The 23,418-nt window shown below is 35.1% G+C and overlaps 1 protein-coding gene across 1 annotated transcript in view; it reads right to left on the reverse strand.

Moving 5' to 3' along the window:
* Positions 1–21,262, reverse strand: part of LOC148956662 (nonsense-mediated mRNA decay factor SMG8) — a 107,070-nt gene extending 85,808 nt beyond the window's left edge. Inside the window, exons 1-3 of the mRNA XM_089091652.1 lie at positions 21,208–21,262; positions 12,486–12,642; positions 7,248–7,370 (exon numbers count right to left, since the gene is read on the reverse strand). Of these exons, the coding sequence (XP_088947778.1) occupies positions 7,248–7,370; positions 12,486–12,642; positions 21,208–21,260 (333 nt within the window). The 5' untranslated portion in view covers positions 21,261–21,262. The remainder of the gene's footprint in view (positions 1–7,247; positions 7,371–12,485; positions 12,643–21,207) is intronic.
* Positions 21,263–23,418: the final 2,156 nt, after the last annotated feature.

The following is a 23,418-nucleotide window of genomic DNA, read 5'->3' on the forward strand; positions in this document are numbered from 1 at the left end:
AGGGACCTGAAGTATTGATTTGACAAAGTACAAGGTTCACTGGATATGTGACAAAGTACCTTATGTCAGCTGCCAACACTAAAGGCTTAACCATTTTGAACAAGAATTCCCTTCTTTTCAGTGAACCATCAAAGAGGTTTAGACGCTCAGCAATTTCATTTATTTTGAATGTTTCGAAGTCCAAGAGTGCAGCTGTCACCATGAGACTCTCCCTTGGGAAGTGAAAGTCAAACTTGTCTTTCACACTTTCTTTCAGAAACAAAACACTGCAGCTATCATTACATTGTTCCTCAAGGTCACCTTTTAGGAAGTCCCAACAGAGCAGAGCAACATTTAGGGTGGGAAAGAATTCTCCCTCAATAGACTCTATTGAAGTAGATAGCAAAGTTCACGCGTTAGTTTATATTCCTCATCATATAGAAGCTAGAACAAGGTCAGGTTTCTCAATTTTACACACAAAACTTTCAAGATGGCCTTTGCACTGAATAATACTTTGTATCATACTATACATTGCATTTCATCTTGTGCTCAAATCCCGTTCAAGGGACCTGCATTGTTCATATCTTGGTAACATAGGAGTCAGACCATCAGCAGCCTGCAGAATGGGGACCTGAGCATCAGCATCAAGAATCTCATCTAAATCACAAAATCTTTCAAGGAATTCATTGCTATTTTAAATTTAATTTTTTTATAATGTGTATATGAGCTTATATACACTTCCATTTTGTACATGCTTATATGGACATACGTACAAAAAAACTTGAATGGGGGAGGGGGGTTGGTTATTACTTATAAATTTTTTCCACCTTGCTTTCTGGCCTTTGTAGAATAGCTGCATTTTGAATATGGTAGAACATTTATAATTAAGGTATTCAAGGAATATTATGGTTAGTCAAAACTCATTTTAATTAGAAAATATCACAGTGTAACGAAGAGGACAGAAACAAGTGAATGATAATCTAAAGTCCATCGTTGACGAGTAGATTCAAAAACACATCGAGAGGATCCAAAATCTTACATGTACTGTTAGATAACAGATTTTGCGTTGTATTTCCCTCTCAATAATCTCCGAAATAATTCGGCGCTTGAAATTTTCGGCGGCGCGCCACCGCCGAGCATATCGGCGGCGGCACGCTGAAGCCTTTTCGGTGGTGGCGCGCTAGAAGATTTTCGGCGGCGCGCCGGCAGTTTTAGGCGCAGCTTCGGGGACTAATTTAAAGTGAGGTGGTATGAGCAATAAACATTATCAACATACTTATACACATTGCTCAGAGACAACAACCCAAAAGGGGCAAAAAAAAAAAAACTAGTCCACACGGAAAAGTTAACGAGTGACAGTCTTAGTTGTCTCAGATAGAGTTTTCTAGGCAATATGACACTCATGCAGGGTCTGAAGTCCGATCTGAGTTTTGAAGTGAATGGGGTAGGAATGTTGTATAATTACAAAGATGATGTGACGACTGCTAGAGGATAAGAGATAACTAGTTCAAGAGAGACGCCGGAACATCATAGTGTAGTTGAAAGAAATTGCAGGAAAATACACATGCAAGAATGGAATGCTCGACTTCAAATCAAGCAATGGCTGAGTAGCAGAATGATTTGTTTCAAGGCTAAGGTTCCTCATTTAATCAAAAGCAAAATGAGTTTGTGCGAGAATTCGATCGAATTTCCTAAGAATTCTTAAACCACTCAATATCTTCATTTTAGTTAAACTTCAAGAGATATATTTTTAACCAAAAAAAACAAAACAACTCAATAGCACAATCTTAGATCCCCACAAAGGCTCCGTAACCCGTAAACGAGGGGAATCATGAAATAAAACTTTCTAATTAAAATATTAATCATTTAAGGAAATAAAATTCAAAAGCACCTACTCGCAAAAATAGAGAGAAAAAAGAAAATAAAGAGGGAAAAAAGAAGAATAGACAAAAGGAAAGAGCGTTATTCAAATTTGATAAAACCTACAACTTAAATCAGGCGATGTGGGACTCCACAGACTTGGCAAAAAAAAGAGAACATATATAAAGAAAAAGATCTGCATTTAACAAATTACACATTAAAGTTAAACTATAGTAAATCAGCCGCCAGACTTTTTAAATCCTTCTGTTTTTCTTCTTTTTTTGTATGACCAACTAAAAAAAATATCAATAAATAGACTTATAAAAACCAACACTTAATAAAAATACATTCAAAATATAGAAATGAAAAAATAATGAATAATGATAAATAAATAAAAATTATCTTTAACGATTCATAAGTTAAAACTAACTTTAAAAAAATCAACCACCATACGTTTGAATGTGCAAAAAGAATGATAGCCCCAAGCAACAGCTAGAAAAGTATTCCATAATTTAAAGATACAATCAGAGGGCTAAAATCAGACCAAAAAGAGCTTTAAGATACAAAAGAAAGAGGCGGAAATACCATTGTAAGTGCCCCATGTTGCAGGGCAAAAGTAAACGAGGCACATGCAAGTACATAAAGTGAACGGAGATTTAAGAGGGATTTAGCAGCAAATGCATTTGCACACTTTACAACTAGTCTGGCCTTCCCCTGAAGAGATGCTATGCTCCGCAAATTTGACTGGAAAGTAAACATCAAAATGATAAGGCAATATTAAATATGTGACTGGATCAAGGTAAAGAAAAGAAGTCGTACCACACGAATACTCAGAAAAGCTGTGGACACTCTAGAAAAAAAAAACTTAGACTCAGAAATAGTGAGAGCGAAATAGTTCACATTAAACCAAGAAAGAGCTCTCTCAGATAGAGCAAGAAGATTTTTCTCCAGTGAAGCTTGATGAAATGCAACTGAAGATAACATACGGTCATTAGCGAAAGCCACTAGGGTGTCATCAGAGTCGAACTGGAACCTGGGTTCACTAACACGGGTGGGGTGACCCAAACTGCAAGAATACTTTGGAATACACATTTTTGTTACATAGAAAAGATCATCAATATAAATAAAAAAGAACAATGGGCGCAGGATAGACCTTAGAGGAACTCCATTTTAAACCTTAAAGTCATTTAGAGTGTTCTCGCCAATACAAATCTTCCTACTCCAAAGATACGAATGGAACTAAGAATGAGCAATTCCTCGTACTCCAATGTGGACAAGTTTTCCACGAAAAATGGCATGTGTTATGAAGTCGGACGCCTTTTTTACGTCAAAAAAAAGAGCAGATGGGAATAAACGAAAATCTAAGACCGAGTGAATGAAACTAAGCAGCACATGCATGAAGCACATGCATGCTCAATCGAATGACCGGTACGAAACCCAAACTGAAATTCATGAAGGGAATAGTTTTGCATCAAGGAAGCTTTTAAGTCTAGAAAGGATTGCCTTTTCAAAAGATACTGACAGAAGAGAGATTGGTCTGTAATTTGAAGCATCACTCCTTGAGCCACCTTTAAATAGAACAATTACTCTTGCACTTTTAAGTGATTCTGAAAAAATACCAAGATCAAAAGAAGCTTAAACAAGCTTAAATATGACAAATGGAAAGGAGACTTTCATAAAAAAAAAATAACAAGAAACAGGACACACCAATTTTTAGATATACTAAGACAACCCCCTGAAAGATAAATTTCAGACAAGTGAGGACAAGCCAGAGAAATCCGTGCGAAAATCAGAAACCAGGACTTATCAACATTCAGACCCTGGCAGTTAGCACCCAATCAAAGAATCACCTTCTCAAACAACTTTGTCACAGACCTCAGGTTCAACTCTGACAGCAGTTCCGAGGTTGCTGTCGTCATTGAAAGCAGCTAGTATTATTATTTATTTTTGACCCACACTATACAAAGACATAATACGTGAAGTAACACGAAGAAAAACATATAAAAAGACAATCACATGGAAACCAGTTACAGAAATCACATTAAAATCAGTTACAGAGTAACATATTACAAAAGAGAAAAAGCATAAAAGGAGGGGAGAAGAGAAGAAAAATAAAAGCACAACTTGCAGAATCTAATAAAGCAGTAATATGGACGCAAGATGTCCTTATTGTTAATATTATTTAATTTTTACTCACTTTTTACAATAGTAAAGAACGTGGAGCAACAAAAGAGAGAAAAAAGCAAAAAAAAAAACAAAAAACAAACCACAGTTTATATAATTAGGCAGTAGGTTAACTACAGATGATTTCTGGCTCTTCATTCTCGGTACGAAGAAAACGCTCATCCTACTTATTCATTCATGAGCGGGTTTGTGGATTCGCGTTAATTAATTAGACAAGACTAGAAATAGCAGTATTCGTAATTGAGAAAGCAGAAAAAAACTTGTCGAGTCAACCAAGTGGCTTTCCACAGTCCCATTTGACACGTATGACTTAATTCATGTACAAATTACGTCTTAATATATTATTTTTATACAGTGGAAATTTGTGAAAATAAGGAATTTTTTTCTTCTAATAACTGGTGGAATAGGTGTGATGGTTTCAGGGGCGGATCCAGGATCTTTTAGGGGGGGGGCAAAATAGGTTGAACCGATAAACTTACGTTAGGAGCAAGTTTAATTAATGCAAACTTGCGTTAATTAGGTAAATTACACTACTTTAGGAGGGGGGCACCCCTCACCCCCCTTCTGGATCTACCACTGGATGATTTATCATTTTTTTTTTCACGTCGTGATATTTATTATCTCAGATTATAGATTCGGATAAACTTGAAAAGGCTAATTACCTGTTTTTATGGAAAACTAAGATAGGTTTATTTTTGCTTTCAAAAAACGTCTTCGTATGGAATAGGCAGACCTTTCCTGAACTTTAAGCAATGAACACCGCCCTTTGAAAATCTTTGCACTTTGTGAATTTAGATAGCGATAAGGGTTACTGATTGAGACCAATTTTAGGATTTGGGTTTTAATTATTGGTTGCTGTGGTAAAAGTTGCCACAATAGCCCTATCCAAGAAAATTTCAAACGTCTGTTAAGAAGTGTTTTTCGTAAAATTCTTAGGGAGTTTTCAGAAAATTGATAAAACTTAAAACTGAAATATCAATGCGAAGCACCAAATATCATAATCAAATGTTATCGCTTTATGGCATTGTTCACATAAAACTTATTTTTAACTTGATTATCGTTGTAAATTCATTCTTTGTCTTTCTTTCCATTCTTAAACCAATGTTATATTTACCTTTTGCATTATTACAGCCCACTATATATACATTTATGTAAATTTATGTGCAGCGTTACAGCCATACCAATTATTCTCCTTTCCTTTTTTATTCTTTAATAATAATTTCTGGTCGTTTAGAGTTTGAGTTATTGTAGGCTTCTATTTCTACTGATCTTAAGTTTAATATGGCCTTTACTTTTCTTTAAAAAAACTTTCGTCTTTTTCGTAAAGTTTTCGTAGTATATATATATATATATATATATATATATATATATATATATATATATATATATATATATATATATATATATATATATATATATATATATATATATATATATATATCGGCGTAAAACAGCTCCTCTCATTTGATCTGCCATTAGCGGTCCAATACCCTGGAACAACTATTTTGGCGAAACTTTCTCAAAATGCCTTTAAAACCAACTCGAGACTTCGAAACCTACTTGTAATTCCTATAAACATCTGAACTAATTTATATATATATATATATTTATATCGGCGCGTACAAACAGCTCCTCTCATTTGATCTGCCATCAGCGGTCCAATTACCCTGGAACACGTATTTTGGCAGAAACTTCCTCAAAATGCCTTTGAAACCAACTTGAGACTTCGAAACCTATTTTTAATTCCTAAAAACATATAATAATAACATTGCACTACTAATTACCGATTTTCATGTATGTATTGGAATAAATTAATTTGTAATTAGTTTCTTCAAATTTAGTGTTCCAACGTTGAAGCCAAGTTTTGCGTTCAAGAGAAATCTGACTTGTCTACCCGTGAAAAGATCTAATGTCGCTTATGTTTATACGTTCTCTGGAGCACTCGCACCTCCGTCCGGGTTTTTATAATGGGTGAAATAGGGAAAGATCATACTGCTATTATATACACTGTGAAACAAACAAACAAAAAAGGAGAAACAACTTACGACTGGAAAAACCTGATAAGGTGGTGGTGCGGAGAAACACGGATAAAAGCAGTATTTGAAACTTTCTGTGTAGTACTTCCAATTTTACTGTAATATCAGGAACAAGAAATTTGTTAATAAGAACCCGGCTTTCTGTCCAAGGAGGAAGAAACGACAAAAATTTACAAAATCTAAAATAAATTAATCCGGAGTCCTTTTAATTCTTTTTTCTTAAGAAGGGGAAAATTTCGAAAAGCAAAAAGAATTGAATTGTCACAAAAAGTTGAGCAGAGCTATCCACTTTCCTTGTCTTTTGATGGCAATATACATTTTTTAGTATGGAAACACAACAGCAAGCTGTTGGTTTGTCAATTATGAAACAGCTTGACTTGACTTAACTAAAAGTTCCATCCGTCCTGGTATTTCTTTCTTTGTAATGGCGTGTATATGCTTTTTGTGTTCCTCTCGGTCTTCTGTAAGATGATGAGGTTCCTGAGGACAGGAGAAGAGAAGTTTTCACTCTATTTCTTTGAAGGGCAAACTCGAACGCAAGAAACACAAAATTTGATCCAAATAATCTTTTGGAGACGATGTCAGCCAATTTTTTGGAAATGGCCAAGTGACAAGAATTCCCGTAGCTGAATTTTTACGAGCATTGTTCTTTACTTGAGGCATTGGGAGGGTTGCAGATTAGAAAATTTATCTAGGTATGTAATAACAGCAACGCGGCAAAGGGTCACGGTTCCAAAGGCTGCAAGTCTATGCTTAGCGTTCACCTTCAGCGTTCACGTGTCGTATGCCTAGGTAGCCATTAGGGATCAGGGTGTCATAAAACAGTATTTTGAACCAGTTAGGACAGATCTTTTCTTCGCCACATGGGCAAAAGGGCTTTGAAACCAGGGCTTTGCTGGCAAGGATAAGACACCTTTATATGTCTTTTGGATGTTTTTATTGTTGGTAATTAAACTAATTAGGAGGGAGTAACCATCCATCCACTGAATCCTTTCTCCATCCAGTCTTAGGTTTGCTTTGTGTACTACGGCGCTTGAAATATATTAATAACCATTTCAAAAGAGCTAGTGGCTTCGAGAATGTTGATAGTTGCAGTTTGGAGTTCTTCAGGCGTTTTATCTATTTAGAAGACAAGTTAGTAATCAGACTGACTAAAATCAGTTTGACTAAAATGAGTGACAAACTTACTTTACTTTGCACATCCTCATGAAATTCTTCCATAGATCGAGTCATATAAGAAAAATCCACAGGATTTCGAATATTCAGAAACACGGTATTCAAATTCTCGTCATAATATCCTTCAATCTGACCCTGAAAGAAGCAGACAAAGAAAAAAAAATCAGCAACTTCTTATATATTCCACATCATCTTAAGATCATCCCCTGCTGACTGGTCTAAAAGAAGTGATTTCATTCCTTGGTATTGCATTTTCAAAAATTAGCAAAAAGTTGCTCAAGAGCCTGCATTAAGGGTAGCAGGAACAGAGACTCACTGCCCCACGACTACTAGGTAAGAATACAGCCTACAGAGAGTATGTGTGCACAATTGAATAATACAATGGCATAGGCATATAGCAGGGATCAAAATAAATATTTTTTTCAGAAAAGTCGGAACCCCACAAATAGCATCTTCTAGGGCCAACTTTTTTGGATTATTCTATGAAGGGGAATGTTAGCCCAATCTAAAAGGGGGAGAGATTTCCTACGTTTGAGTGAGATATACTAGGAGAAAACTCTAAGTGTAAGTCTACATAAATATATATAGCATTGGTCGGCAATGTTGCTAATATTATAGCCAATTCTTTACAGAATCTAAAGACGCTTTTAAACTTCACTGAAAATAATTTAGCTATGAGAAAACTTATAACTAAAAGTTGACAAATCTGAAATTATTATTTCCGTAAGAAAGATGGTAGACAATCAGCTTTCTAATATTGAACTTTATAAATAAGCAGATTCTTCTGACTGTTGAAAGAACAAAAATTTTAAATCTTTATTGGAACCAAATGGTAGCAGGCAACAACGTATTCATGAATTAGTTTGATATGATTAACAAAATACCGTCTTATTTGTACAAATTTTCATTCTTAATTAAACGCTTTCTTCATTATGCGTTTTACAAATAGCAACAGCAAGTAAGAGATTAACAGCAGGAAGTAACTTAAATAAGAGTTAGATAACAATATATACCTCAAAATAATATATTTATATCTACTTTATATGTTGGTTCCAAATAAGTAAAAGTCGCCAAGTTGAAAGTTATCTATAAAAATCGATTAATATGAGGAACTCTATGAAGTTTTAAAAAAGACAAGCAACACCACCTCAAAAGGGAGCAGTCCTGATTAAAATAACACCATTGAATTAAACCTTTTAGAGGCCTTGTACCAGAAGTTTCAAGCCTGTATCTACAAAATGAAAATATGTGTATCTTTACTGAGAAGGATAGTGAAAACCTTTTATTCTTTTCTTTTTTATCAGGGCTAATCGTTTTGAGACAACAGTAGAATATTGGGAGGAAGATAAATTGGCTTCAAGATTCAAAGTTTTACTGTCCTTTTTAAATAAACAAAGATATCACGCCACAGCAAACTGGTAGTTTCTGCCATCCTGTGCTGCAAAACAACAATTTTGGCTGGAAAAAGAGAATTTTGCCAAAGAACAGAGTTTTGGAGATAGAAAATTGGTTTGAAACACCAAAAGCAACTTATTTAGCCCCCAAGTACAGAAGCTATATTACCACCTGATGATGCATTCATTCTTAAACACAGATAGAGTCTATACAAAATGAGTCATCATTAGGAACCATTTATGCAACAATCCCTACGGCTACAGAGCATTAGGTGGTTTCACAAGGTTGGGAGGGAAGTATTCGGATTTATTTGTCAAGGGTGAGATGCCTGAATGACCTCCCTCCCACATAAAACATTCTAGGGGATGCAGTTTCTTCAAAGGTTCATTGCCATTTTCTATTAGTTAATTTTTTCGTTAATATATATATATATATATATATATATATATATATATATATATATATACATATATATATATTAGTTCCAGTGAGGTATAAAGATCAATAGTCTTCTATATGTAAAGCATGAAAGAACTAGGAAGGAAGCAGCAGTTTTCTACTTTCTATGCATTCAGATTATATATATATATATATATATATATATATATATATATATATATATATATATATATATATATATATATATATATATATATATATATATATATATATATATATATATATATATATATATATATATATATATATATATATATATATATATATATATATATATATATATATATATATATATATATATATATATATATATATATATATATATATATATATATATATATATATATATATATATATATATATATATATATATATATATATATATACATATATATATATATTAGTTCCAGTGAGGTATAAAGATCAATAGTCTTCATTGATCTCCGATTTTTTTTTCTTTTTTTTTTCTTTTTTTGCGTTTTGGAACCTCGAATAAAAATTGGTAGGAAATTGATTATATTCACAGTTTTAAAGAAAATTTTTTACATATTGGTTCTGTTTTTTGAATATTACAAAAGTAAATGATTTCCCATTTTTATAAAAAGACTGTTTAACGGGCCACTTGTGACACATTTTAATCCAATGGAAGGTTTTATGTGCAGTAAAACATAACGATATTATTTGAAAAATACTCAGAAGGGGATAAAGTTCGGCTTAAATTTTGTGTTTGTGGTTGTAATTTAAACAAGAATGCGAAACCGCATGTTATCCGCAGTTTTCTTTTATGGTTTTTTGAAAAGGTTAAGAAAAAAAAATGCCGTCTCTGCATTTGCTATATTTATTACCTGATGTGCTATATTTACTAATATATCTTATACATTTATCATCCTACTTATTTAAGCTGTATCTGTTGCTATTTATGTGGTTATTTCAATTTCTGTTATCTATATATAATATCTAATGTACGTTTGTCTGTGTGTGTCTCTCCTTCATGCATTAACATGAAAACACGATTAAACACGGTGAATGTATTGCTTTAGCTACCCATGATGCAAGACGCGCATTTGATTCACTTCTCCACGAGGAGATTATATTTGATGTGCTGAGCCTGACCCGGTCTCTGCATGGGCTAGAAGCTAATTTTATCAAGTTGCAACAAGAGTATGCCCATATTGGACTCCAGTTTAATGCTGAAAAGTCTGAAGTGCTGCTTTTTAACTCGAAATCATATGCTGGTCGGAGCGTCACACTTGCTGATTCTATTGTTGAGCTCATGGATGATATTGTATATCAAGGCCTCCCTATTGGATGGTCAATACTAGAGACGCGGCGGTTACTGATTTCTTATTTTCAGAAGCGGTCATCTTTTACGTATATTTTACGTTTTACTGTATAGTGGTAAATAAACGGAAGCTTGATCGTCGTCTGTTGGCCGAGGTGTATAATGCTACGGTTTTGCCTCACTCTCTGTACCTTAGCCCATTTTGGCGCATTTTTACGGCTACAGATAAACTGAAATTACGTTCACTGTACTCATGCAAAGTTTTTGCTGCGTTTACCACAGTGGACAAGAATAGGTATGTTATGTGCAAGTACAGTTTAACCAACCCTGAAGAAGCGGTTCTGTCGCAAATTGATCGATACAATTCGTCTGTCAAGACCCACCAGTGGGCCAACGTTTTACAGCAGTAGTCAGCACCTGTTTCTGATTTTTTTTTTTTTTTTTTTTTTTTTTTTTTTTTTTTTTTTTTGATTCAGATGAAGTAGTGTCTTGTGTTTTTTTCTTTTTGTGCTCCGTCTGTTTTTCCATTGATTGATATTAAATGCATTTATTCATTACTACGTTGTTTATCCAATTGCCCAGAAACTTATAGCAGTTGTTGAGTACATTCTTGAAAAGATTTTAGGTATAAGAGTTCATAGTATTCAGACAATGGATGCTCCTAGATGCTCTGAACTATCATTCGAATGCTCATTCTAAATGCTTGTTCAGGCATTCAGAGGATTCAGCACTCTTCCTCTCAATACTTTCCATCCAGAGCTCTGTGTCCATTGGAGCATTCAGAAAATTCCTGCTCCTAAATGCTCTGAACTATCATTCAAATATTCATTCTAAATACTTATTCAGGGTGTTCAGAGGATTCAGCGCTCTTACTCTCAATGCTCTCCATCCAAAGCTCTGAATCCATGGGAGTATTCAGAAAATTCATACTCCTAAATACTCTGAATTCTCGTTCGAATGCTCACTCTGACTGCTTATTTAGGCCATTCAGAGGACTCCACACTCATACTCTAAATGCTCGGCAGTAAGATCTCTATTTGTGAATCATTTTCAGAGCCATTGGAGGAAGCACCAGAGTGGGAATCTATTCAGGGAATTCAGAAAAGTCAGAGGATTCCAAGTAAGAGCTCTGAATCTTATGAATGCTTTGAATAAGCAAACAGAATGAGCATTTGAATGAGAGTTCAGAGCATTCAGACTATTCAGACCATTTAAAAGCATTCATAGCATTCAGAGAAATTTCTGCGGATGCTCTCTACTGAGCATTCACACCATCCAGAGCATTCAAATCAGTGTCTTTAGATGGTCCATACAGAACATTCAAAACATTGACCAGATTCTGAATGCTTCAGAATAAGAGCCCTGAATGTTGAACATTCAGAAGAGTCAAAGCATTCAGAGGAGTCTGAGCAGTCAGAGTCAAACGCAATAACATGCGGTTTAAACCTTGAAGTTTTAAGGTATCAGTTTGCAGAAGTTGTACAAAAATAGCACATTTAAAGTAATTTGTTTATTTTGATAGGCCTAAAACCTAAAAAGCAAATTTCAAGTATCTTGTAGATTAATTCGTGGATCTTGAACATTTCAGAGAAGTCAACAGCCTATCCACTTAACTTCCATCTGTTTTTTCCTTGTAATGTCAGATTGTTTTAACAGTTAGGTTTTTGTCTTGAGAAATAAAGTTACTTGGGATCTCAACCTGACCCCCTAAACGTAAAGTATATTTTAAGTAACTAGCGGAATTTATCATTTCAGAGAAGCCATTAAATCTATCCACTGAAAATCCATCCTGATTCTCTTAGCAATTTTGAACCAGCTTGATAAAATTAGTTTTTTTTTTTCTCTTTACTAGTATAAAGCATAGGTGACATTTCAGCATAAAGAGCAGAGACTTTAAAGGGTGCCAGCACTCATCTTACATAGGCCTAAGATTGGACTAAGAATACCTAAGAATATCTCAAACACGACAACCCCAGTTCATTTTCAGTTTCAACGTTTCTCTTAACTTTCATTTGAAAAAATAAAAGTGGTTTTCTTTTTTTTTTATTCTATTTATCAGCTAGTACTTCTTGCCATTATAGCTACCAAAAACAAACATAATCCAATTTGATTACCTTTGCAGTCTTGGAAATGTCTTCTTCAAACGAATTGGAAAATACATTTCTGCTAAGGATCAAATCCACTATATTTGAAGAGGAATTAACATCTCCATAGCCACTTCTTCCAAAGAAACAAACAACAAGTGCCCTCTTTGCTTCAAATGGTACTAATCTACAAAACAAAACTCAAAATATATTTTTGGGTATGCATTGCAGCATCTTTGAAAGATATTGGAGGTAATCCACCCATAAGATTAGTCTTGAGGGTTTCCACAAAAAAAATTGAGCATGATAATACACTATTTTCCCTGGTCTGACACTATTCCCTGACCTAACATTTAGAGGTCAAACCTGTTGGCACCTAAGTAATTTCCAAACAGTCATTTCTACATAGACACCATGTAAAGAGGATCTTTTTTTCTAAAACTTACAGCTGCAAGTCCCTGGCCCAAAGCAACCTCAAGAAAAATAAATATTAAATTGTGTTTCTATTCACATATGACTAAAAAACAGAACTGTAAAAATTGAAGTTAGATAATAATATATACATCAAAATAATCTCTTTTTATTTATGTGCCAACTAAGAAAATTCACTGAGTTTAAAATATTCTGTCAAAAGTAATCTTTCTGGGCATTTGAAAACATAGTAGTCCATTGTTCTTTTTTATTTGTGATTTGTGCTAGAAAGGTGACACTAAGATTAAAATGTAAAGTTTTTAGTTGTAGATTACTGGAGATTTTCTTACATCTAGGAACTAATTGTTGAAATGGATAGGGGGAAGACAAAGATACAAAAGCCATGATATTAGATATATTGCTTAGTTGATGGCTTGCACAAAAAAAAATTGAATAAACAAGAAACTCTAGCTCAGCATCTGACTATCCCAATTCTGTCCCGTTTTATATGTATTTTTCTCTATTTTTTAACAAATCCTTATTATTTTGCAAGATAAATGAAGGTATTAAAATTTTGTCTCAATTACTAAATTCAGTACAATTAAAGACACTATAATGGAAATTTCTAACTTTGATGTTCTAAATAAAAATATGAGACACTCCATGATAATCATTTCCCTTGATAATCGAACTGGGAGAAAGATATGCTTTATTAAGGGGCCATGATTTGCTAAGACATAAATTTTGAATTCCTAGGCTTACTAACTTTTTCAAGTACTTGTTTCCACTATTTCGTAAAAAAAAAATTGAACTATCTGCCATTGCAGAAAAGTAATTCAGTTTTGTGGCACCATTCAGTTCAAATTTAATTCAAATATGGCCTTGATTCTTTCATTGGACATTCAAAACACAATTCTGATTAAACCTTGCATAAAACATGTTTCTTTGGACAGCGTTGCCAAATGTACAAAAAATATACGAAAATTACTAGAAAAATGAAAGCAAAGATAACATAAAATTAGCCTAGTTCTTGTAGTTAAGATGGATTTCAAACCAAATTTGACTTTTTACTGGAAGTTAGATGTATTTTCATAGGATGTTTTAAACATTATGTGTAGGTCTAGGGAAGGTACAAAAATATCAGAGGACATTATTTATCTTAACCCTTTTTTTACTTTTAACTGCATATCTATTTCTAAAGGTTTTATCTAGGGTACCAAGCAGAAAATTTTATTGTCCTAGAGAGGGGAAAGGGCACCACCATTTGATCAAACATTTTTCGGGAGCCCTGGTAAAATAAAGTTTGGAAACTACTGTTCTAATATATGTAGGGGTGATTTTTTTTCTATTTCAGGTCATGCTTTTCTCAATTCCTCTACAAGCTGACTCTATATCTTTTTCAGGCCAAGAGTTGAGAAGGACATTGGCTACAAATAAACCTACATCGTAATGAATTTGCGCTTTGTGTTTTAATTTGAGTAGTTTTGTATATTAAATAAATTTTGGGTCTTCAAACAATGCTTAGTTTTGATTTGACTCCTGAGTTCAGCAGTGTTTCAGCAATCCTTACAAAAATTGCTTGCTATTAATGATGTTTTTGTGAGCTAAAAGAGAATTGTTACGAAAATTACTTAATTGCTCTGAAAAACCAAATCATTGATTGAGTTTTAGCATTAAATTCAACTATTTTGATGAGTAGAAAATAAAACTTGACAAATCATTTAACCTTTAAGTAATAAATACTATTGACACTAGCTCTTTGGTTTGTATAAGTCCACTTCATATTAATTTTTTTAATTGGGTCGACATATTCTTTAGCCCCTGCCTAATTAATATATTAGCAGCAACTGTAGCCTTTAGTTTTTTATTAAATAATAATCTGATTTCCACAAGGAAATCAGCATATATTATAATACAGTGCATCATTTTAGCAGATATTAAAAGAAACCAAGCTTAAATCAAGGTAAACCAAAGATTTTCTTTGCCATTGGCTTGTTTTGTATGCTTCTTGAAGTGTATTTCCGAAATCAGATAATTATAACATGCTCAAACAAGGGATTTGCCTTGCCATTGCCTTGTTTGACAAGCGTTATTCAAGTATATTTGTAAATTTAAGACTTGAAACAAGCTAGAATCAGCAATTTACATTGATGTTTGGATTTAATCTTGTATCAAGGCAAAGGTTGAGCAGCAAGCAAACTTGAAGCTAAATTGTTTTTGGCTTGATTTTGAGAACTTATTGGCTTTCACACAAAGCTTGATTCAAGTAAATGTACTGGTTAAGTTTCAAGAACAGATCTATAGGCCCAACTAAGGCTAAGAAAGGTATTCTCAAGATTCCAACCTATCTATTCTCCCAGCTTATTTATGACCCTGATTGTTCATGAGTCAAGGCAAAATGTTGACAAAATGAATAAAACTTTACTTCTCAGATATTTGGCAATTGAGTATTCAGGTAAATCCATTGCATTTCAAGAAAATCAAATAATAATCAATATCAAATAATAAGCCTCCTTTTATTTTAGAAAAGACATAAAAGTGTTGGAAGATGTGCATAGACATGCCACCAAAGTGATATCTGGCATGCAGGAACTTTCCTACCCTGCAAGACTAGCAAAGCTGAAACTACCAACTCTTGTATACAGGAGAAATAGAGGTGATCCCATTTTAACCTATAAGGTAATGAGTGCTAATATACTCCCAACATTAATTCCCACTGTTGGTCATAACTTGAGAACTAAAGGTCATCATTTGAAACTTGTAAAACAGCCTGCCCTATTCAGAGTCCATGCTCAATTCTTTTCTTCAAGAATCATCAACACTTGGAAAAATTCTCTAAAAAAAAATGTTACTGCTGAATCTATGGACATCTTTAAACAAAGACTGGATTCTGAGTGGTCCTCCTGGAGTGCAAACTCAACTGGGAAGCTATGGATCAGCACAGTGCACCTGGTCACTAAAGAATTGTGAATTCAACTCAAATTGTCAACTCTGGAGTCCTACAAGGAGAAATCCTTAGATTGCTCTAAGCTGCAATTTAAGGTAAAAAATAAAATATGAACTAGAAAAAAAACTGAAATATTACTGCATTAAATTTGGTCAAGACACAGACATACAAGAACAATAAACAGTATTGAATTAGAGCATGCTATCAATCATTCTGAGAAGAATTAAGTGTTCAGTTATGCTTGGGAATTACAGGGGCACGAATTAGGGGGGTCAGGGGGTCAGGGGGGCCATGCCCCCCCTAGACTTTGAAAATTACCTTCTTATTTATATTTTACAGCTGTTTTCTATTTTAGCTATGTGCTATATTAAACCAGCAACTGGTCCAATAAATACGACCAAAAAACTGGTGCCCTAATTATATAATCTTGTTTTGAAATGTCTAAGAGCGGGCGCGTCTACACTATTTTATTTCTGAGTAGGGTTCATTCAAAACTAAGCTTCATGTGGTCAGCACCCGTTTCGTTATTGTTCTTGTGAAGAATTCGTTGTAAACTATGAGTTTTGTATATTGCCTTTTTTAGTAGCTGGGAAAGGAAATGTGTTCTAGGGTTTCAAGGGGGTTTTGGTCAGCAGATTCTTGACGTTGTTGAATAGTTTATGGGATGACTAGTCTCAGTGGAGTGTATGGGACTGTTGTGAACAGGAAATGTAAGTGATTGGTTTATGGGGTTTCTAAGCGGGGTAGTTTCACCGTGGAGTATGGGAGTGATTTTCTAAGTGAGTTTCTACGTGTTTCTTCAGTTCTTCTCTTGCCATGTCTAAGTGAAGTCCTTGTCAACTACTCATTTAACTGCATCTATCTTAAACTACTGTACATAAACTTAGTACAATAAAAAACATAGTTTATAGTGAAAGAGACTCTTCTGCCTCCTCCACGAGAAGCCCATAACTCTGAATGATTCGGCTACGCTTATCAAAGTAAACACTTCATCAGCAGAAAGCAAGGTTTACATCGTAATCAAACTATGAGTAAAAAGCAAAAACAAACTTTGGATTTTTTCTTGGTGAAAATGCGGAAGAAAAATGAAGAAACTTTAGTGCAAGAAACTGGCAATAGTGTCAGCGCCCAAAGTCTTGGGTTAGTTGAGATAAATTCCCCCTCCTGTGACAGAATTTCGGAAACAAGCTTAACAATAAATGGCTCAGATCAGCATGAAAGTTCGGTCTGCATTGCTGAACCCCTTGCGGGTTCCAGTAGCAGTCAAGAAACTCTCTCAGATATCTCTAGGACGCGTCACGATAAACCAGCTCAACCTATTCTTGAGAGATATCCAGCTTCCACTTCTAATGGAAGGAAATTCAGTACACATTACTATAAGACTTATGAATGGATTGAATACTCAAAAAACTTGAATTCCGTGTTTTGTTTTGCTTGTCACTATTTTTGTATGTGAACTCTAGGGGTTGGAGAAAATCCTGTAAAAAGCGCTTTCATTGAGTCAGGATTTTGCAAGTGGAAAGACAGTTCTGCTCTATTAAAGCAACATGATGGTTCTGAAAGACATACCGTAGGCATTGTATGTCAGCATGGACGTAATTTAAGATAATGAACACTGATACTTCAAAACCTGTAGCAAATGCCTTAATTCAATCCAGATCTCAAGAGGTTCAGGAAATTAGAGAATATATGAAGCACATTTTTTGCGCTATTTTCTTTCCTGGCCTCCAAGGTCTTGCTTTGAGGGGTCATGATGAATCAGAAACATCTGCAAACTGGTATAATTTGGTTGAATTGATGGAGGAAATGTCTAAAGGCGACAAAAAGCTGAAGGCCAAGTTACAGCGCCGATATGGTCACTATTGCAGTCATCAGTACCAAAATGACGCAGTTACACTGATAGGAAATGCCTTGTGGCAAGATATTATTTCAGAAGTAAAATCAGCTAATTACTTTGCTATTCTTGTTAACGAGACAAAAGATGTTTCTAGAAAAGAACAATTAGCGATCCTACTCAGGTACATATCAAATGGAAAAGTAGTGGAGCAACCAATTGGCTGCTATCACATGCACAAATTAAACGCCGAGAGCTTATCCACCTTGATTTGTGAAACTATAGATAAGCTTGGTGTAGATTTGATGCTGTGTAATGCCCAATGTTATGATGGCGCATCCGTTATCAGTGGGGAATTTAATAGAGTTCAAGCAAAGTTTAGGGAGAAGGTGCCTCATGCAGTTTATGTACACTGTCATGCCCACAGATTAAACTTGGTTTTGACTGACTGCCCAAAAAATATCAGCGAACTTTCTGAATTTTTCTCTGTGGTGCAAAGACTTTACACATTTATATCATGCAGCAATACTTGTCACAAGCTATTTGTGGAATCCCAGCATATTAGCGGGCAAAAAGTCTTGGAGCTAGAGAGGACCCTCCAGACTCGCTGGTTTTACGCAGTCCACTGTATTTCAAAGGTGAAGGCCAGATTTGATTGTATTGTTGCTGTGCTTGCCGCAGTCTCTGATAGTTCCAACAGCAAGGCAGCATGTGAAGCAAAAGGACTACTGGACAAAATCAACTCTGCCTCTTTTTTTTCAACTTTACACATAATGGAAAAAGTATTAGTCATTGTAAATTATTTATCAGAGCAACTTCAATCTGGAAGTTTGTTGATTTATAAGGCACTTGCACTGATTTCTGGGACATATGAGACACTCCAAAAGCTGAGAAATGATAACAAATGGAACAACTTAAGCAGAAACATATCTGAATTCTTGGCTTTAAACGATATCCAGGAATTGAAATCTCCACAATCTAAAACCAGTGCTCAAAGCAAGAGAAGTCAAGCCATTTCCATTCGTCTCAAAGACTTTCTTTCAAACTCAACAACCGGTAAACGCAATATCAGTCAGCCAGTTGAATCAGACTGCGGTAAACTTCTGTACTTTGAGGTAATAGATCGTTTCACGAGTGAGATGGACCAACGTTTCATGCAGAATATGCCTCTGCTCAACGCTTTATCTGCCTTTGACCCCTCAAGTTCCAATTTTCTTGAACTTTCAAAAGTGGAAAGAGTTATGTGTCATTATCAAGAGATTCTCGGTGTCGATGACCATGCCATAGAATCCCAGCTTTCATTTGCAAAGCTGCATCTGTCAAAAATTGATATTTCAAAAATGGATCTGCTTCAAGCTATCAAAATCTTATCCGACCTCCCAGTTGCCTATTCTCCAGTGCTAAAACTGATGAAGCAAGTTGCTACTTTGCCTATGACCACTGCCAGTAATGAACGATTCTTCTCGGCATTAGGGCGTGTGAAAGACTATCTGTGATCAACAATAGGAAACGACAGACTCAGTGATCTCATGATAATGGCTGTTGAAAAAGAGGAGGTAAAGAAACTGGATTTGGATAGATTAGTTGACAATTTTGCCAAGCAGCAACCTTGCTGCTACCCACTGTTTTAGGTATGTTTGCTAAATATTGTTCTTTTTTTTGCATCTTAATTAAAAAAAAATTGAAAAAAAATCCTTGCCCCCCCCCCTACATTTTCGTGAATTGGCGCCACTGGGGAATTAATTTAGAAATTGCAAAATTGATGTCACCAAGATGAAATTTTCTAACCAGTGGAGAATTACAATGCCAAGGTAGCAACCAAAGCAAATACCTAGCAAACCAAAAGAAAATGGACTGGAATTTCAGAAAATCAGTTCTAGTAGACAGCTTCCAAAATAGAGCAATATACAATATGAGGGGGGCTACATCATTACAAAGGCTAGCTAATAGCAGGGGGCAGAATGAAAATTTTACTACAACAATCAGTACATAAGAACCAGATATAAATCATGTGAGATGGTCTATGACCAGGGACTGGGCTTGGCATAGCAAGGAACCAATGGGAAGACCTAGATAAACAAGGTGGTCAATGACTCTAACAGTGGGACACTCCTGTTGAAGTGTGACAAAGATCTGATTACTTGTTTGGAGGGTGCAGCTGAGATTTAAAATGCTATCTGTATAGCAACCTAGAGACAGATTCAATGAAGATAACATCTGAAAATTGGGGCACAGGTCTTGAGTATCTAACACATAATTATTGAAAAGATTCAGAGAAGAAACTGCTCCTTGGCATGCCCTATTTAAGAAAAAAGAACAAGTTTCCTGTGGGGAACATGGGGCATATTTTTATCTGGAGGCAGTTTCAGGCAAATACATAGTCAAGAGTACATACATTGAAGACAGTGAATCACCAAGGATTTCAGTCCATTTTTCCAATATTTTGGTAAATATTGTTAACAATCCCAGAGTTCACCAGTTGAGCTTGCAGAAGCCTTTTCCAACAAAGAGCCTTTGATGTTGGCAATAATAATACTCAATGTTGGAGAAATATACAGATAAGCCTATATGGGGCCATCAAGGGGGAGGGGGTGCATTATCAGAAAAATGACCATGATATTTGAGAGTAGCATAGGTAGAATTCTACTTTAGCTACTTTTGGCTAGCCTATGTTGGAAAGGGAATAGGTTAAGAAAATGAAACTTTCAGGGATGGGTCTACAGGCTAAAGTATGTCCCAGGAAGTATTTTGAAGTACCTACCTCTACTCCTTCTAACTCTAGAGGGTCCTGAAATTTGCTTAAACAACATGCCTATTAGGCTACCTATTGAAATTTTGACCAACTATTACCTTAATTTATAGTTAGCCTACCAGTTTCTTTTTCTGTGGCTTTAGTTCTGAAAATGCATTTCCTGTTATTTGAGTAGAATTTTAAGCCATATCAATGTTTTATTTCCAGAATTTAGAAAATATAGGCTAATTACAAACCTTATGGGCTAAATTGGGATTGAGCAAAGTTGTGAAGCTGAAAACAACTTTGTTGTACTTCATTCAATCAGAAGATCTATTTTGCAAGGTTTCACTTTTATAATACACATTTTTAGAGGTCAGGACGCTTTAGAGGAAGAAGGAGTGGAGGTAGATACTTTGAAATACTTTCCCAGGACATACTTTAGCCTGTAGACCCCTTCCTGAAAGCTTCATTTTCCTAATCAAACCCCTTTCCAAGATAGCTAAAAGTAGCAAAATTAGAATTTTACTGTAGCACAAAATAAGGAATCCAGTCTAATGGCAGCCTACTAAGATACATTTACTTATTTAACATGTTTTCTTCAGAAGAGTTTTAGCTTACCACTAAAAAGTTACCAATAGACATTTTCAGACAAAATTTTAGTTTAGGGGCTCCCTGTTAGCCTTTATTGTTATACAAATTTTTAATATATTTGTTGAGAGCCAAGCATAGAGGACAATACAAACTATGCTGGTTTTTTATTCTGTTGAGGGTAAATTAGCCTTTTCAGACACTAAAATTATTTAGTGTGTTTTTTTATGCTGCTTACTCTTCTTGCACACTACCAGCAGATATTTGAAATTTTTTTCTGACTTGAGACATGCTTTTCAATTTTAAATTAACTGCCAAACGTTAGTTGTTTGACGCTGTTCACACAGACAGGTGCGTTGCGGAAAATGCAATGGGGCACGTGTTCCGTACCGCGAAACACGGGAAGACCTAGATAAACAAGGTGGTCAATGACTCTAACAGTGGGACACTCCTGTTGAAGTGTGACAAAGATCTGATTACTTGTTTGGAGGGTGCAGCTGAGATTTAAAATGCTATCTGTATAGCAACCTAGAGACAGATTCAATGAAGATAACATCTGAAAATTGGGGCACAGGTCTTGAGTATCTAACACATAATTATTGAAAAGATTCAGAGAAGAAACTGCTCCTTGAAATGCCCTATTTAAGAAAAAAGAACAAGTTTCCTGTGGGGAACATGGGGCATATTTTTATCTGGAGGCAGTTTCAGGCAAATACATAGTCAAGAGTACATACATTGAAGACAGTGAATCACCAAGGTCAGTAGACTTCGACCTTTGGTGGATAGCTTGCTGATAACACATTCCAGTATACTGTTCACCACATCCTATATATCAGCCTTTCAACTTTCAACTGCCTCCATGATTATTTCTTCCACAATCCGCAAGCGTTTTCACCGCATGTGATAGATTTTTTCAACGCATGGGTCTTGCGAAAAACCGCAAGGATGAGTGGCAAGAGACGCATGCATTCCTCCACAAAACACAACTGGCAGCGGCTCTCCGCAGGTCCATGCTTTTTGTGAATATAGGGTTACCTAAGCTTTCAGATAAATTGTCCTTGTTTTCTTGCCAACAGTTTGTTTGTGGCACAATTACAGCATTTCACGGCAGTATCTACTACGAATTTTTTCTGACAAATGTCTCCAGTCAGAAATCAATTTTGAATGTTGTTTCTCTAGTGAAATTAAAAATTCGTAGAGGTTTGTTTTGTGTCAAGTTACCAAAAATTCCTTTTCTTTTCCTGAAATCCAAAGGGGGGGGCCTCTAAATTGCACCAAAAACAGTACAATTGAAATACATTGTTTATGATATCAGATCGTTGGTGAAATATAACAAAACTGTAAATGCGAAAATGTGCCAATGGTAAAATAAAAACGCTTTGAAATGTATGCTGATTTTTAGTGTGCTCGAGCATTTTAAGATTACTTATCCCCAAGCCCAGTTACTTATGTTTAGTGTTTCACAAGACGTAAATGACGTCAGAGAATAATACGACTAGTACTTGAAACAGTCTGGATTAGTTGTCGAATAAAATACACCAACTAACCCTAAATAACCCAGGATTTTTCGAAGATAAGGGTACTTTCCTGCTATGTGGACACCTATAAAAAGTCAAGTTTGTTTAATACTAATGAAATAAAACAAATTAGGATGAATATATAATAGTTTATATGCAAATTTGGGCTATATATTTGTACATTAGGGGGTGAGGGATGGGGGGTAAAGCATTGCATATATTAAATACATAACCTGACCTAACCTAGGTACCTTTTTCTCTCCCAAAATACCAAAAAATAATAGTTTAAATATTGTAAATTCAATGAGAAACCACGCTTTTCGATCAATTTAGATAACAATTACCCGCTTTACGAGTCTCCATCACTGCAATCATTCGACTGTCTATAGCCGAGGTGTGCACATAATGGGAAAGTACCAGGATAAGTTACCCCATATGTAAATAAAATTTCAAATTATTCAAAAACGGAAAAACATAAATGCAACTAATTGTAAAATGTGGGAAGTCTACAAGGATTTGTAAACAAGCTATGCTCACAGTGAAATCCTTGTTGGTATACGGCTAGTTGTCCATAGCCTTTCAGTTAAAAAGTTGGCAGATAAGTCTTTCTAATCAGATAAAAGATGTTCGACTGAACCATTTATGTTTCAATATGCAACAATAAATTTTGAATAGCATCTAATTTTTACAATTAGTAAAGTTCTATTTTGCAGTGGTTACTTGGCCGTTCTGCTTGCCATTTGTTGAAATCTTTACTTTTGCAAATTTTCTCCAAGACTTCCTTGGAGTTACACTTTTGATATATCCTGCCATACAGGTGCAGATCTAGAGCAGATTTTTTGGGGGGGGGGGAATGGGAAAATGGCACCAATTTGCAAAACCTGGGGGGGGGAGTGTGACAAAGGTGCCAATAATTGACCAAGTTAACCCAT

The sequence above is a fragment of the Artemia sp. Qi Xiang Cuo genome, chromosome 1 (assembly GCF_049724085.1).
Source record: "Artemia sp. Qi Xiang Cuo chromosome 1, ASM4972408v1, whole genome shotgun sequence".
Taxonomy (NCBI): domain Eukaryota; kingdom Metazoa; phylum Arthropoda; class Branchiopoda; order Anostraca; family Artemiidae; genus Artemia; species Artemia sp. Qi Xiang Cuo.